The sequence below is a fragment of the Leopardus geoffroyi genome, chromosome C1 (assembly GCF_018350155.1).
Source record: "Leopardus geoffroyi isolate Oge1 chromosome C1, O.geoffroyi_Oge1_pat1.0, whole genome shotgun sequence".
Lineage (NCBI taxonomy): Eukaryota > Metazoa > Chordata > Mammalia > Carnivora > Felidae > Leopardus > Leopardus geoffroyi.
This window is the reverse complement of record NC_059328.1, coordinates 7,439,218-7,456,890: the sequence shown is the minus strand read 5'-3', so window position 1 is coordinate 7,456,890 and position 17,673 is coordinate 7,439,218. Positions and strand designations below refer to the sequence as shown.

The following is a 17,673-nucleotide window of genomic DNA, read 5'->3' as shown; positions in this document are numbered from 1 at the left end:
CCTCCACTGGCATTCCTCTTCCGCAGGCTGCATTCAGCACCTCAGCCTCAGAGCACAGGGGAGAGACACCGAGAAGCAGAACATTGCAGGGAGAAGCTTCAAAAAGGACGAAGGGATCAGGAACCTCCCCCAAGTCCTGTTCTTCTCTAGGGGCTAACTAGAATTTGCAGGGTCCTTTGGGGGCCTGGCTGGCTCAGTCAGTAGAGCACGTGACTACTGATCTTCGGGTTGTGAGTTTGAGCCCCATGTTGGGCAGAGTTTATTTTTAAAAGTTTTCAGGGTTCTTGACTGCAGGGGTACTGCCTCCTGTCGGTCTTGCCTCCTTCTCAGGGTGGGCAGAGCAAAGTGAGCTCATGCCTAGGAAAGTTCCTTGCAAACTTCAAATCGCTACACAGTTTTAAGATGCCATTATATGTAACGTGACAAGGAGACTCAGTGCAGGGAAAGTGGCTTTCTCAGCTAGTCAGTGGCAGAACAGAACTTAAACCCAAGTCTACTAAGAGCCCAGTACTCTGTCCTCATCGGAATAGCAGGCCATAATCAGGCAGACTCACAGAGACATGTTTCCCCAGCAAAATTGGGTTTAGCTGCATATTAGAGACCTTTAGTTGACCTTAAAAGGAAAGTTAAATAGAAATTAACTTTCGGGGTCCCTGGGTGGCTCAGTCGGAAGACGTCTGACTCTTGATTTCGGCTCAGGTCATGATCCCAGGGTCATGGGATTGAGCCCCGCGTCAGGCTCCACACTTAAGGTTTTCTCTCTCTCTCCCTCTGCCCTTCTCCCCTGTGCACTCTGTCTCTCTCTCTCTCTCGAAAGAAAAGAGAAAAGAAAAGGGAGGAAGGAAGGAAGGAAGCAAGGAAGGAAGGAAGGAGGGAAGGATGGAAGGAAGGAAGGATGGAAGGAAGAAAAAAATACACATTAACTTTCTATGACTAGTTTTGGAGAACAAATGACACTTCTGGAAATTGTACAGGTTGAACTTTCCACAATGGCTCCGTTCAAGAGAGCCTCAGCGCCTCTACACCTTTCAGCTTTGTTGCAAGGATTTCCTCTTTCTGTGGGACTTGGTCGCAAGGAAAGCCTACCATCAGGTTTTGTTGCAGGAACAAATTGATTGCTCTAGTCTGAGATTTGGCAAGCGAGAGAAATGCTGAGTCAATGTGACTAAACATCTGGACACACCCAAGTCACCACCGAATAGACATCATTTTAGGCAAACATGTTTAAACCCCTAATGGAACAGCCCCCCGTTCTTTTTCTTCTGTTACTAATGTTACGTGCTATGCGGCCTTCCCATTTCTTTGCTAAGGTGTGAACCAGCAAAAAATGCTGGTTCCCAGGACTGTTGGAAAACTACCACAAACTAGTTTAGAAGACACAGGTGTCTTGTCAGTCGGGTTTTCTCTTTTTTGTAAGTGCCTGACACTTACGCTTTGATGGCTGGGGCATCCGCTTCATAGATGGCTCTCTCAAATAAACATTTTGCCGGCCCCACCACTAGAGAAAGCGTCAGCCCCTCTCTCCCCTCCTGGCTCCCCAGGCTCCTCTGTTTTAGAGATCTTGGTTGGGTTAGATAACTGACCATTTGGGCTACTTGGTTTTTCTCTTCCGACTTTAAATTCCTGTTTTTGTTTTAAATTCATCAATAAAGAGTGAGCCCAGCCTAACCCTGGATCCCCTCCTGCCCTAATAAAAAGCGGAACCCCAGACCTGGTTCTCTCTCTAACTGTAATCTTGCCGGGTGGCCCCAGGTGTACCATGCAATTTCCAGGTCCTATAAAAATAATAAACCCTGTGTTTGGTTCTCCAGTTTCCTGACTTATTGCTGAAGGGACTCTTGCAATCATAATAACCGTGGGACTGAGACGAAGGCAAGTGTCTCCCAGAGATGAACAGAGTAAGGCCAGAGAATGCTGACCTTTAGTTTGCAGAGAATCCTCAAATGCTTGGCTTATAAGGCTTAAGAAAGTCAACTCACAGTATCATTCACCTTAACTTTTAGCCTTGCCCTAAATCCCCAAACCCTCCATCAAACCAGAGGCATGAATTCTACAAAAACAGCCCTTCTGCGCAAATCTCCCAGGGAAGAAAAACAGACTTACGTACGGGGGTGTGTAAGTTAACAAACACACTAGTTGGGGCAGATTTGAAAATCCCCCTGCACTCACTTGCTCTAATTCCTGCGAATGAACTCAAAGGACTGGTTCACCTGCTAGGTAGAAAGAGCAATTTTAGGAAAAACCAGGACACCACATATTCAAAAGCCAGAGGAGCAAGCAGGTGACATACTCAGGAAAACTAAATTAAAACAGACTATGCGGAGACAAGGAGTTCCCGAGGGAAACAGAAAATCACAACCGACCAAAAGTGGAGGGACCAGGAACATCAGGTAGAAAAGTAACGCAGTTGGTGGGTGCAGTAGGAGTTCCATGGGGCCTCCTAAGAGACACGGTGACCCTCAAGAGAGCCTACACGACCCTGGATGAGGTCTAGTTGTGGGGGACAACCAACTCTGTAAAACAAATTCCGTTTCGCTGTAAAGCCCAGTGGAGTTCAGGAAGGCAGGGCCCGACATAACCCTGAGAGCTGACCTAACTTCTCTGATGGATGAGTCCCACGGAGACAGACCGTTGCCATCAGAAGAGGCCCCCGGCAGTGGCTGTTGCTGTCTGCTGTCCCTGGCGGCCTCCGGGAACTGTGGTGACGTGGTGGTACTGCCGTAGGACTCGAGACCCAGCTCTCTGCCGTGTGCCAGGCTACGAGGCTATCGCTCTAGCAAAACTCTCCACGCTGGTCTCTTCCTGTTGCCAGGTTTCCCTTCCTGTTCGCTCATTCCAGTCTGCGCGCGCGTGCGCGCACACACACACACACACACACACACACACACACACACACATCTGTAAAGCTTTCTCCTTTCTTTGGGGCATCTGGGTGGCTCAGTCGGTTAAGCAGCCAACTTTGGCTCAGGTCACATCTTGTGGTTCGTGGGTTCGAGCCCTGCATCAGGCTCTGTGCTGACAGCTTGGAGCCTGGAGCCTGCTTTAGATTCTGTCTCCCTCGCTCTCTGCCCCTCCCCCACTCGTGCATACTCTCTCTCAAAAACAAATAAACTTAAAAAAAAAGCTCTCTCCTTTCTTCAAAACACAAACCTCTCCTGGGCTCCATATTCTTGTCCCTTCTCCCCTCTACAGTACAAACCTCCACAGGAATTTTCTGTACTATTTCAACGTCTTCTCCCCCACCTTTCCCCTGAACCCACCCCAGGTAGGCTTACTTGGCACCACTCAAGACGACGTCCCTCTCCTCGCCAACGACCTTTGTAGGGCGGAGGCACTTGTAACGTCTTCTCCCATGTGAAATGGGCGCCGTTACTGGAACATTCCTGCTTCTGCCAGCCCCTCACAGACCCCCAGGAGAGAAATGATAATTGTTGAGTTTGGGAAGCATGGACAGCCTGGCCACTGCCTCCCCCCTGAGAAGACTCACCTGCCCTCAGAGCACACAGTCTGTTGTTCCTCACACTTCCGTGACTTGCAGTGGGCCCACAGCAGTGGCACTGCTGTCCCTTGGAAGCTGATCGGGAATGCAGAATGTCAGGGGCGCTTGGGTGGCGCAAGTGTCTGACTCTGGATCTCGGCTCAGCTCATGGTCTCACAGTTCCTGAGTTCGAGCCCCAGATCGAGCTGTGTTGATGGCGTGGAGCCTGCTTGGGATTCTGTCTCTCCTTTTCTCTGCCCCTCTCCTGCTTGTGCATACATGCATGCACTCTCTCTCAAAATAAGTAAATAAATTTAAAACCAAAAAAAAAAGTAAAGAAAAGAAATGCAGAATTTCAGGCTGCACCCCAGGCCCACTCAGCCAGAATCATGTTTTTTTTTTTTAATTTTTTTTTTCAACGTTTATTTATTTTTGGGACAGAGAGAGACAGAGCATGAACGGGGGAGGGGCAGAGAGAGAGGGAGACACAGAATCGGAAACAGGCTCCAGGCTCTGAGCCGTCAGCCCAGAGCCCGACGCGGGGCTCGAACTCACGGACCGCGAGATCGTGACCTGGCTGAAGTCGGACGCCTAACCGACTGCGCCACCCAGGCGCCCCCAGAATCCATGTTTTAGTGTGATCGCAGGCGAGTCTGGCGCACGCTAAGTCCAAGCTCGCCGACCCTCTAACCCTCACATTCTCTAATCGCACCTCTAATCGTCAACAAGACTGACCTGCCACATGCCTTATTCGTTTCTCGGTTGACTCTGAAATTGGGAAACAGTGGCGGTATTCTCTGGCTCCCTCAAACTGCCTAGACCTCCCTGTTGCCGAAACCTGTCGTCGCTGCTCCGTCTGCCCTTAACTTGGCAGCTGCACCGGACACGGTTCTGCAAACACGTCCTTAACCTGATCACCACGTGCCGCTCTCTCCCCGTGGCCGCTTCCCTCGTCTTGGCCGAATCGTCCTCTTCCCCGCCCCGGACTCCTCGTCGCGGTGCTCCAGGACCCAACCCTTGGTTCACAGGCCCCACCACTCAGTCCCGGGTCTCCTAGCCTCTCGCCTTTCTCTGTCATCCTCACGCTGACAACCCCCAAGCGTACGTCTGCGGCCCCTCCTCTGCCCTGGACCCAACGGCCTCAGCGACTGGACAGTCAGGTGGGAACGTGGGCACCTCCAAGTGAACATGACCGAAGCCAGATCCTTAATTCGGTCCCGCCCCCCCCCACCGTTCTCGCAATCTTCTTCAGCTCAGGCAGTCGCCATGCCGGCTGGGCTCAGGCGCACGTCCTGAGTCACCTCAGCAAACCGTTAGGGTCTGACCACATCTCCCGCCTTCGCCGCTCCTACCTGGGTCCAGGTCGCCACCTCCCCTGGGGAGCACCGGGGTGACAATTTCCTATTCTGTCTCCCTTCCTCCACCGGCCCCCTAGCCGCACGCGACCCTGGCTGCTCCCCACTCGGCAGTTAGAATGGTCTTCTGGAAACAAAAAGGATCACGTGACTCCTCTCCCCCAGCCCTTCACTGGCTTCCTAGTTCACTCGCTGGGCCCTGGCTGCTTGCTGGTGCCGCGGGTTCAGGGTGCTCCCCCCCTTAGCCCACACCAGCCTCCCTGCCATCTTTGGAACCTATGGGGGACACACCGCTGCCCCCAGGGCTCACACGCGTGTGTGTCCCCTCATTCAGGCGTCCGCTCCAGCGTCCTGTCAGCACAGGCCTTCTCTGACCACGTGGTCTGAAAGGACGCCTCCCTCTCACCCCTCCTCACCCTCCCTCAGCTGCCATTTGCTCTGTCACTGGGCGCTCGACGTTACGCATTCCACACTCGTCACAAAGGTCCTTCCTCAAGGGTGCGGGAGGGCCAGGGCACGTTCTGTTTGCTTCTGAGTCATCACCTCCCACCACGGCATCACTGCCTTCCGCCTGAACGCTGCTTCTCCCCACCCAGTCTGTCTGTCCGCGAACAACCAGCACAGGGGTCCCTGCTCATGCTCTGCTCCCAACGGGAATTTGTTAAATTAAGCACACGGGGTGAACAATTCACTTTCTCCCTCTAGAAAAACCACACCGCCACCGCAGAATCATTGGTAGGTATACAAACAGGGGCTTCGGGAGGAAGGCACTTTCAGGGAAACGGCACAAAAAAATAGCACCGGGCTCTCTAATAACCCTACTTTGAACGATCAGAAAAGAACGTGTTGGTCACACCATGGTAACTTTTGGCCTAGAAAGGTCATATCTCTGCAAGTCCAGAAGAGAAATCTTAAGTAAATACCTTTCAAAGGATGCAAGAATAAATGCATGTCAGGAGCCTTCTGATGCACTGGTTGTACCTTTATTATTTTTACCTCGTTCACTAATAGTTCCGTGATGCAAGGTTACCATACACAGTTAGATAATGTCTGCATTGCACATCTAAGGCTATACAGCAAAAGAACGAGAATTAGTACAAATACAAGAACTATATTTACATTCTGTATACTCAAGCTCCAAACATCAGATCATATTTACATAATAAAACATGAAAATGAAAATCTGAAATTAATAATGTACATTGTTGCTAATGTGCTCAACTCCTTACTGGGGAGAGATCAGTTTGCAAAGTCTTGGTTCAAAAAGGCCACGTATGCTCCATGGGTTCTGTTGCAGCGCACGAGGATGGCGAGGAGAGACCCCGATAGGTGGCGCCTTGCACGCGAGCAGGCCGATGGACTCCTCGGGTGAACAGATGCCAGAATGTGCAGCCTGAAAAAAGGGAACTCGGACACACGGAGACGACACACAACAGCCAGGGTTTGGGAGGAGACCAACCTCAGCTCGGACCTTCTGAGCACAGCTTTTAACATGAAATTTGGATCAATTCTCATTCTTTCCATTAAATGATCACAAGCTTTCCTAAGGTTTCATGGGGTTCAAATACGACTTTCATAAATGGCCTTTTGAACAACAGCAGCAGATAATCTCTCAGCTGACATTTCAATTTGCTAAGGAAGCACAAATCAATACGTTCCTGCTACATACAGTAAAGGTCTGGCCACACACGTGGGTGTATCATCATTGGCCACACTGGACAGCTGCAGTGTGTACGGGCCAGAGTCCTGTTTAAAATACATTCAGCAAACCTTCCACGAGCAGCAGCAGAATTAGTGTTTTCCTTTTAAGGAGCAGGTTAACAATCACATTTTAATAAGGGAACCCAAAGCAAAAACGAAGGACCCGAGTCCAATAGACAAACGAGCGAGCCCTGATCCCGTCCTGGAGACCCGTGTGGAACACAGCACGAGGAAACGGAGAGTACCGATAGCTGCCACACCCTGGGTCATCCGCTCTTTTCCAGTCCAATGTGCAATTAATTACAGCACTATAAATATACATATACCTTACAAAATTAAATATCCCTGTAAATTAGAACAAGCAGCAGGCAACAAAGTCTTTGCTTTGGAATATGTGCCAGGAGAAGTCATTTTAATTTTAGAGCCTTAAAGACCTTGCACAATGATCTTACCTTATCCCTTCATCATAAAAGAGCTGAAAAAAGAAATCCATCAAAAACATGAGTAGTTGTTTAAGTTCTATGCAGCTGAAGGGAAAAGAAAAGTAAAACAATAGTGGTCGTTTAGTGGGGGGTGGGGGGTGGGGGGTGGGAATCGCTTCCCTTCCCCTCACAGTGAGCGCTCGAGCACTGTAACCACGACGTGCTGGGATCTGGGCGCCCACCACCCAAGCTGCCAGCAGCCGCCCTTCCCCACGCCCCTGGCTGTGTGCACGGCTGGCTGGCCCTGCACGGCCTGGCCCGAGAGCTGGCTGACCCCCAGGCAGGCACAGAGGGGAGGAGGCTGTGGGTCCCAGCTTGGTGTGGGCTGTGAGGCCGAATTTTGCTTTGGCAGGAGAAAGGAGGGTGGGGAAGGAGGGGAAGAGAGGATTACTTCTAACTGGAACTCATTTCTCCTTAATTTGCATAAGAGCTTTTTCTTTCTGTTTTTGTTTTGGGTTTTTTTTTTTTTTTGGCTTGTTTAAAAGAATGCTTTAGGAAAAAAAAAACCCACAAAAGAAACCCCTTACTTAAAAGGTAGTTTCCTTAAATACTAATATTAATATCATCTTAAGTATCAATTTTCCTGCCACCGTGGCTTCAGCTAAAGCCTCGTAAGTAGTTCCTGCCATAAATGCTCTCTCAGCTTCACAGTAGGGATGGACCTACCCAGAAAGAGAACATTAATCCCGAAACTGTTGCAACTCCAGTCTGAACATGGGCCGCTGGAAGAAGAGGGGCCACCAACCAATAAGGGCTGTCCTCAGATGGAGGGAAGCACACCTGCCTGAAACCCTGCGGGCCTCACACGTCCTGCTTCCTCAGGAGGCCCTCTTACCCGGGGGGTGTTATGAACGGTCCGGTCCTACCTGTCTTAATACCCGACACCTCCAAAGCAAAGACTTTCCAAGCCAGTTTTGTTTGAGTTAGAAGAAAAACCAAACGTCATTTCAGTTTGTCACATGATTTTACTCTCCCTCAGCCCTCCCCACCTCCCTCTGTCACAGATCCAGGGCAGACTCTGTGACAAACAGCAGTGGCACCTGTGACTTCACTAAAAGTCATCTTCCAATGTCATCTTCATTTCCCTGCAACTGGATTTCATTCCAGTCCAGAAGCTGTCTCTAAGCACCGACAGGTCCTGGATTTGAGTATACACCAGAAGGGCATACCGTGCCCATTAGACGATGAAGGAACCTCTAACTACATTAAAAATCTCACACACCGCTTAGAAAACAAGTAACATCACAGTTAATGACCTATGTTTAAGGAGAGGAAAAAAGTTAAAATTCTACTGTAGAGTTTTTATTGATCACTTTTCAGCTAAGGTCACCGCCTGTGATTTCTATCCTTTCTTTTAAGCTCACCACGATTCACTTTTCCTCCCCTTGGCAAGGCAATTGTACCGAAGCTGGGAGACCTGTTCTCAGAGACGAGCCCCACCGGGAAGTCAGAAGCAAGGGTCTGTGGCCGGCGTGCTGCCCGGCTCTCGTCCACAGCACCAACCGTGCACCAGCCCCTGCCCCCGTCCTGCCTGACGCAGACAGTCGGCCGGACTCCACAGAGTCGGCAACTTCACGGCTGGGGGCCCTCCGTCTCCACAAGGTGGGAGAGGGCAGCTACTTTCCTGAGCGCCCGAGGGGTGGTCAGAGCTTTGTGTGAGGGAGGTAAAAAGGATGGTCCAAAACACCCCAGGTCAACTGGCAAAGCAGCTGGAGTAACCTGGAGGCCTTCTCTTCCCCAGCTCGTTCCCAGAAAACGTAACTGTAACTGGCAGCTGAAAGAGAAAGAGTATCTATCTTCTTCCATGATGGCTTCTGGATGCAGACGACCCTGATCCGTCAGAGAAGGAGATGGGCAGCAGTGAGCTTCCTCCTTCCTCCTCCGGCAATATTTCCACATCCGACATAGATGACCAAGGAGGAGAGGCCAGGCGGATGCAGCAGCCAACCACTGGGGCCGTGGCTCAGGCGCACCTCCTCTCTGCCCCCGGATGTCCTCTTGTTTTGTTTTAGTGGTGGGAAGGGAGTGGTTTTAATCCTGGGATCCAGAAGGCAAAGCCTGCCATGTCTGCGTATTTATGATTACAGGGGGGAGAAGCATTACTGAAAGTATTTTCAACTTGACAAGGATCATTGAAAATGCCCAGGAGTCAGAGGGAGGCTTCGCGTCTACACTTGAAGTTACACTTGTTAGATCAAAGGGAGCTACAAGGATCACAAGGTCACTGCTCGGGGTCACCATACTTAGGATGGTAACAGTGACTCCCAGAAGGTGAGTCGCTCCCCCCTTGTGGATCATCGGTGTATGACGCTGCACTAATTCCAAACTGTACCACCAGCACTTATGCCAAGAACAGAAATGAGAAATTCTGAGAGAAAAACAGTTCACAGGAATCCTGCTCTGAGGAACTGCTCTCATCCTACCGTCCGTCCGCCTTCATGAGCTGTTGCCAGATCCCACGGTCCTCTCAACCGTGCTGGCAATATCCTTGGCTTTTCCCTTCCCGCTGTTCCAGGCCTGCTACAAAGTCCTCCCTTCTCTCTTCCACTAAAAGAAAACCGCACAGCTACATTCTAACGAAGCTCCAATTTCAGAGAACACACCTGTGCCATTTCCAAGCTCACTACAACCTTTTCCCTGAATGGAAAATGCAGGGATTAGCAACGGCAAAAGGAGAGGGAAGGGGAAAAGGTAAGTTTTTTCCTTTTAGGTTTAAAAAAATGCCAGATGTTTCCTCCCTTAGTCTCTGAAGCCACCCCCCAAAATTAAAGTGATTATCACAAATAGAGAAAAGAAAAAAAGGTATTATGTTGTCTTAAAAAACAGACCAAGATATTCAAAGACAGCAGTACAGACATCACAGGTGGTCATATGGGGACCCATCATACAAAAGGAAGCCAAAAGTCACGAAAAAATAATTTGGAGATTCACCGGAGCCCCTCTGGATCGTTTGTGTTTGTTCGTTGGTTTTTCTCCCTTTTGTTAGGCCACGTGCTATTACCACGATTCTCAGCACAGGAAAAAAGAAGGATACAGAGCAACGGAGACGGGGACCAGAAGAGCAAGAAAGAGTGTTGACAGGAGGGAAAGCAGTTACGCCACAGGCTTACACACGAGAGGGGCCGTCAAGAATCACAGAGAGAAGTGAGGGGCAACACTGACTTTATCTCTCGAAGGCGAATGAGGGCGCTCGGCAGAGTCACTTAGTACTTCGGTTCGCTCGGGCACCTGCGGGACAGTTTCGACCTACAGGTGACAGAGGGAGAGGAGGTTAGAAAGCTGGATGCAGACGACCTTCTACTCACAGGTCTCTTTCCTCTGCGGTTCCCTCCTTGAGCTTCTGCCCTCCCCTCCGGCAGCCAAGACCCAGGTCTCCAGACTCCCCGAATAAGCAGGCTAAGCTGTGGTCTTCCCCATTCTGGGGCCCCCGGACACACGCCCCTCACAAGCTCAGAGGCTTGATCACAGGGTGGAATTCTGGGACACCTTGAAGGTTCTCACCACCTTCCCTTGACTCAGTCCCACGGACCCCAGCTGCAGACCCCTTAAGAACGAAAAGTCAAGGGGCGCCTGGCTGGCTCAGTGGGTGGAGCATGGGACTCTTGACCTCGGGGCTATGAGTTCAAGCCCCACGCTAGGTGTAGAGATTATTTAAAAAAAATAAATCTTAAAAAAAAAAAGTCAAAGCAGGGCATTAACTGGGTACAGATGTGACCAGGTCCTCTTAGCCATTCAGGACACCAGGAGGCACCACCACCTTATAACTACACTCAACGTTGCCCTCCTTCCTCTATTTTCAACCTACCTTTGGGGAACAAGACTTCCTTCTCAGTTTACATTGATGTCACTGGGGCCAAAAGCCAGGAGAAGAAGGAAACATGAGGACTTCTTACCGTATCGTGCCAGCAAGCAGTGGGTTAAAGGCATACAACCAGTCGTTCATGTCTTTGTCATTGAGAGCCTGTAGAAGGACCCCACGATGCTTCGTGCATACAGCAAAGATGTTAGGTGTCTGAAAGAGACATGGGTAAGTGGAAAAGTTACGATGGCTGCTGACAATGGGGACCACCCTGCCATATTCACAGGTGCCCAGCACTTCGTATTGAAGGTTCAGAGAGAGCGGACACATAGGAGAGATGCCACAGCATACAACAGAGAGTTCGGAACTCAGCAGGGAAGGGCAGACGGTGGCAATAAAAAGCCAAGAGAGCAGGACTGACCTTCACCATGGCCTGCTGGTCCTCACTGTATTCCACCTGTGCTGTGGACAGGTTAATGATGCCACGCTCCACTGGGTCTTTGTCGCTGTTATAGATGAAGACATAAGGGCGACGGACCACGACGAAATGTTTAGCCCAGTTGCTATAAAGCGGTTCCTTGAAATGCAGGTATCCTTTCTTAGAGACCACTGAGCTAAAAAGGACAGTACAAGAGAGGTTAGTTTCTCACAAAAAGAAAGGAATCATGGCCTGAGGACCATGAAAATATGTCTCACCTGGACCTAGTCCCTATTATGAACAAAATAGGCAAAAGATCGCTTTGGCCTAGAATCTTCTCCGCTGAAGTAATATTGCAAAACAGCATAAAGCAGCACCATAGCAGATGCCTTGCAAGACACAGGTGAGCAGGATCCCAGCCCAGCTCTCTCCTCCCAGATTCCATTGGCATTAGACGGTAACATTCACCTCACGTACAAGAGCAGAGAGTAAATTACTGCTGATTTATTTCTTATACCTGGCATCCCTGGGCAATACAGTACTCACCCTGGTCTAATTTCTTCAATATCTGGAACAAGATTGAGAAATTCATTTTTTCCTGCACGGGCCAAATAGGGTGTTTCCACAGTTGGGACAATCTGAAACTGTTCAAATTCTGGGCAGGGACTAGAGGCCCGGGAATTGGCTTCTGGGGTCCTTTAAAAGAGAGAGGGGTTAGGGGTAACAAGGAGCTTCAGCAAGGTCAACCCATAATGCGCACAACCCCCTCACCAGGAGGAACAAGACCTCCCTCAACAGCAGGGGCCTTGCAAACATCAGTTCCAGAGAGCTCGGCTGAGAAGACAAGCTGCTGTTAGGAAGTTAATTCCAAATTCAACTGGGGTCATCCTTCAGAAGCTACGAAAGCCACCACCAAATCACACAGTCCCTCTTCCTACTCTGAAGCCCTCTGAACAGAAGCGTCTTGGGCATGAACTCCATTCCCTTACATGTTTCTATTTAGTCCCAAGGTCACAACTAGGGCAGTGGTCCTCAAAGTGCAGTCCCTGACAGGCGGCATCCACCTCACCTGGGAACTTGGTAGAAATTCTGTCTCGGGGTTCTGAGCCAGATGTACAGAATCAGAAATGCTGGGTTGGAGTTCAGCCACCTGCACTTTAACAAGCCTCCCCAGTGATGCTGACGTGCACTAACATCTGAGAACCGCTGCTCTAAGGGGCTGGCAGAGAGCACGCAAGCGGGAAGAAAGACCCAGCAGAGCAGAGCTGCAGCGCCGAGCTGGCCCGGTCCAGGACAGTTACGGGAGGACTTCCTGTGCTCTGCACTGTGACTTGTCATCGCAGAGCAGCCTAGCCTAATGATGTGAATTCCACCAATTCTAAAATTTCTGAACACTTCACCACTTCTCAAGTAGGGATGCACCTTACAGCTGACGACGGGTCACATTTTAGGTAGCAGTGCTTTTTCTCTCTCAGTGGCACGTAAAATAATGTGTATAGTTGATGACATCCTCAATTTAATTAAATTGCCTGGTTGTGTCACTTTCTCTGCCACGGTCGACTGTGGCAGTGCTGGTGTGGCAGGACAGGCAGCTGGACGGTACCAGAGGGCTCTCTGACAGGTGAGCACAGTGAATGGAGACAGGCATAGGAGTTTGATGGTGAGTTGCACACAAGTGATTACAGTGATGATTCACAGAATCTAGACTACATTTGTCTCTATTGTTGTTATCAACACGTTTCACTGTGTCATCAAAATACTTTTTCCAAAGTAGTTTCAAACTGCTTTCCCCACGATGAGGCTTCCTCTGTCTGATAAGAGTCGGGAGCCTGGCAAGGGTGGGCATGGAAGGCCAAAATGAGCAGAGAGGGATTCAGAAGAGGAACCAAAGGTTTTTGTGCAGAAAGCTGCCGGGGCATGATGTGAGAAGGAGCAGGAGCGTCTCCCCAGGACTGGGATATCCAGAAAAGGCTCCCACATCCTTCTGAGCACTGCCGAGAGGGATGGTCCTGCCCTCAGCTGAGCACCACTGAGCTCTAGGAAGGCTGCAACTTCCCCTGGTTCTTAAATTAGCTTCTCAGTGAAGTCTGGATACTTGCTTTTTATTTATTTATTTTTAGTAGTCTCTACTACCACTGTGGGGCTCAAACTCACGACCCCAAGATCAAGAGTTATATCCTCCACCAACTGAGCCAGCCAGGCACCCCTTTCATTTTTTTTATCAAAAAAAATTTTTTTAAACGTTTATATACTTATTTTCTAAATGTTTAATTATTCTCTCTGCAGGGGCAGAGAGAGGAGGAGACACAGAATCTGAAACAGGCTCCAGGCTCTGAGTTGTCAGCACAGAGCCTGATGCGGGCCTCGAACCCATGAACTGCGAGATCATGACCTGAGCCCAAGTCGGATATGCAACTGACTGAGCCACCCAGGCACCCCTAGAAAATTTTTTTTTAATGTTTATTTATTTTTGAGAGAGGAGAGAGTGGGAGGGAGAGAGAGACAGAGTGTGAATGGGGTAGGGCCAGAGAGAGAGGGAGACACAGAATCTGAAGCAGGCTCTAGGCTCTGAGCTGTCAGTACAGAGCCCCATGCGGGGCTCGAACTCATGAGCTGTGAGATCATGACCTGAGCCCAAGTCAGATACTTAGTCAACCGAGCCACCCAGGAACCCCTTATTTATTTTTTAAAAAGCAAACGAGGGTACTTACTTCTGCTCCTGAGAGTTGCTCCGAGCTTCTACCAGAGAAGGGCAGGTGGAGGAGGGAGTGAGGGTGGCGCTGCTGAAGCTGGACACGGACGGATCCCGTCCGATAGGAGAGATATCAGACAGCTGGAGGCAAACACAAGACAGCGAGTGAGATTCCGCTGGGAAAACAGAACGCCCCTGCAGCGAGGAGCTGTGATATAGATGTGTATATATGTACGTATTTTTTTTAAGACTTACAAATACGGTATGGCCTGAGTGTCATAACAGGAATCATTTACAAAAGAGGCAAGGCTGGCTTTTTATTTTGTGACTGTCCTCCTGCATTCAGTAAATGACCCTGTCTCTAGGAGCCCAGCACTTAGAACGACAGGCACTATTCTAAGAACATGGCAGAGGCCCCGCCCTGCTGGCGCCTCCATTCTAAGTGGAGAAGGCAGACAACAAACAAATCTGCGAACACTCTGAGAAGTGTCAGGTAGTCCTACGATCCGGTGGTTCTACTACTATTTACCCAAGGAAAATGAAAACACTAATTCAAAAAGATATATGCACGCCTCTGCTCACTGTAGCATTATCTACACTAGCCAAGATATGGAAGCAACTCAAGTGTCTGTCAGTAGATGAATTGGGTAAAGAAGACATTGTACGTACACACGATGCAGTATATACACAATGCACTCCACAAAAATGAACGACATCTTGCCATTTGTGACAAGATGGATGGACCTGGAGGGTACTATGCTAAGGGAAATACGACAGAGAAAGACAAATACCATGTAATTTGACTTATACGTGGACCTAAAAAACAAAAAACAAAACAAACGGACTCTTAAATACAGAGAACAAAATGGGGGGAGGTGGGTGAGGGGACGGGTGAAACAGATGACGGGGATTAAGAGGCACAGGCTTCCAGTTATAAAATAAATAAGGGGCGCCTGGGTGGCTCAGTCGGTTGAGCATCCAACTTCGGCTCAGGTCATGGTCCTGCGGTTCACAGGTTGGGACCCCACATCGGGCTCTGTGCTGATAGCTCAGAGCCTGGAACCTGCTTGGGATTTTTTGTCTCCCTCTCTCTCTGCCCCTCCCCAGGGCGCACACTCTCTGTCTCTCTCTCAAAAATAAATAAACATTAAAAAAATAAATAAACGAGCGCCTGGGTGGCTTAGTTGGTTAAGCATGCAACTTCAGCTCAGGTCATGATGTCAGGGTTCATGGATTCAAGCCCTGCGTCGGGCTCTGTGCTGATGGCCCAGAGCCTGGAGGCTGCTTTGGATTCTGTGTTTCCCTCTCTCTGTGTCCCCCTCCCCTGCTTGCACTCTGCCTCTCTCTTAAAAAATAGAGATTAAAAAATTTTTTTTAATTTTTATTTTTTAATGTTTTTATTTATTTTTGAGACAGAGAGAGACAGAGCATGAGCAGGGGAGGGGCAGAGAGAGGGAGACACAGAATCTGAAGCAGGCTCTAGGCTCTGAGCTGTCAGCACAGAGCCCGACGTGGGGCTCGAACTCATGGCCTGTGAGATCATGACCTGAGCTGAAGTGGGACGCTTAACCGACTGAGCCACCCAGGAGCCCCCCCAAAATTTTTTTTTTTTTTCGATGTTTATTTATTTTTGGGACAGAGAGAGAGGGGCAGAGAGAGAGGGAGACACAGAATTGTAAACAGGCTCCAGGCTCTGAGCCATCAGCCCAGAGCCTGACGCGGGGCTCGAACTCATGGACCGCGAGATCGTGACCTGGCTGAAGTCGGGCGCCTAACCGACTGCGCCACCCAGGCGCCCCCCAAAATTTTTTTTTAAGAAGTAAAATAAATAAGTCACAGAAATGACAAGTACAGCACAGAGAATACAGTCAATGATGCTGTGATGATATCCTATAGTGACAGATGGGGACTATACTTATTATAATCATGGTGAGCACTGAGTGATGTACAGAATTATTCAATCACTAAGTTGTACACCTGAAGCTAATATAACACTGTATGTCCATTATACTTCAATAAAGAAAATGTCAGATAGCGGTAAGTGCTACAGCAAAAAATAAACCAAGGAAAGAGGTCAGAAAGTTTCAGGAGCTGTTGGCTTTACATAGGGTGGTTAAGGAGTCGATATCTGAGCAGAAAGATGAAAAAGATAAGGGAGCCTATCATGGGAACATCTGGAAGAAGACTATTCCAAGGGAAGGGACAGCGAGGGTGTAAAGATCTGCTATAGGCAGGAATGAAGCTGGCATGTCTAAGGAACAGCAAAAAAGGTCAAAGTAACTAGAACAGAGTGGATGCTGGAGAGGCTCTTTAAAGTGTTCACCTCTCTCTTTGTCAAAAGCAACAACATTATGCCGCCAAGAACCTCAGGACCTCTAGTGTCCTGTCGAGCAGTGACGTACCAGCCCCTATAGGATCTTCCCTGAGGGATTTGGGGAAAAGCCAAAACGTTTCCCATCTGATTAACACCCTAAGAGACACCGGGGAGTACTCGTATCTTCAAAAGTCAGTGTTCTGACTCTAAAAAATGAAGATATGTCCTACATCCTCAAACACGATGCTACCCCCATCTGAAGGCACCTAAAAGCAGGGAGACCCGGAGAGGAGATCTGAGCTCACCTTACAGTCACTGATGCTGCCATGCAGCTGGCTGAATTCCCGGTTGAAAGTGTGTGTGAGAAGTTGCAGGCACTGGGGACAGAAAGGCACGTGTAAGTTTCAGTGGTTAAATGAAGCCCTGGATGCAAGGCAGGAAGAAAAAATAACAGGCCTAAGACACACAGTGGGGCTCAGGTGCTGACCAAACAGCTCCAGAAATTAAATACGAATACAGCAAGGGAAGCCTGGCATACGTCTAACAAAGATAAATTCAGTGGATTAAAAAAGCCATTCTCAGGACCACAAAAATGAATGGCTGCCACCACCACAGTTTAGAGCAATAGCTCCCCTTCCGACTTGTCCCCGTACTAGAAGGCGTGGAGACCTCTGGATGGAAGTATTTTCTTAAACCAACTAGAAGGCCATTCGGTTATTGACACCCCCCACCCCGGCCCCCACCATTTCTCCATTCCACTGTTGGCCAGTTGCCCAGGCTCCGTATGCCTGGGAGTCATCCTCGACGACCCCTCTGCCCTCTCCCACCCCACCCAGGCGACAAGGGGGGCTGATTCCACCTCCCCGGTGTCTCTTCCGTGACTGCTCTTCCTCCTCACCCTGCGGCCTCTGGCCTCAGCTGAGACCCGCACCGTCTCTATCTGGATCACCGTGCTAACGAGCTCTTTGTGCCTCTAGTCTCTTGTCACCACAAACCCACCTTCTTTATTGCTGCCACGGGAGTCTTCCTAAAACATGAATACCTGCTCAAAATATTTCCGCATCACCCCAGGACCCTCTAAACTCTATTCCAGCCACAGACCCTGCCAGGTCTGGTCCTGTCCCATGTCTCCGACTCCATCTCCTGCCTCTGCCCACATCGCCCGCATGATTCCCCAGCGCTGACGGTACAGCACACGAGGCTCCCTCTGGCGCAGACTTTCAAGGTCAGCTCACCGGCGCCAGCCCGTGGAGGCCCCTCCTCTGGCTCCGCCAGGTTCCAGACACACACCTCTATCACATACTCGTCACCCGGTTCCCTGGGAGCTCAGTACGGGTAGAAACGGAGTCTTATTCTACCTTCCCAGCTAGCACAGGCCTCGAAACAGAGGCCCTCAAAGGTGGTGGAAAATGAAAACTCCAGTTGGCTCACGGG

The 17,673-nt window shown here is 49.7% G+C and overlaps 1 protein-coding gene across 30 annotated transcripts in view; it reads right to left on the bottom strand.

The window, feature by feature from the left end:
• Positions 1-5,800: 5,800 nt before the first annotated feature.
• Positions 5,801-17,673, bottom strand: part of KIF1B (kinesin family member 1B) — a 147,280-nt gene continuing 135,407 nt past the window's right edge. For all 30 annotated transcript variants that reach the window (XM_045482131.1, XM_045482103.1, XM_045482107.1 and 27 more), the window contains 6 exons: positions 16,545-16,616; positions 13,945-14,066; positions 11,780-11,929; positions 11,237-11,429; positions 10,910-11,028; positions 5,801-10,262 (listed from right to left, as the gene is read on the bottom strand). In XM_045482131.1, coding sequence (XP_045338087.1) covers positions 10,220-10,262; positions 10,910-11,028; positions 11,237-11,429; positions 11,780-11,929; positions 13,945-14,066; positions 16,545-16,616 — 699 coding nt within the window. In that variant the 3' untranslated portion in view covers positions 5,801-10,219. The remainder of the gene's footprint in view (positions 10,263-10,909; positions 11,029-11,236; positions 11,430-11,779; positions 11,930-13,944; positions 14,067-16,544; positions 16,617-17,673) is intronic.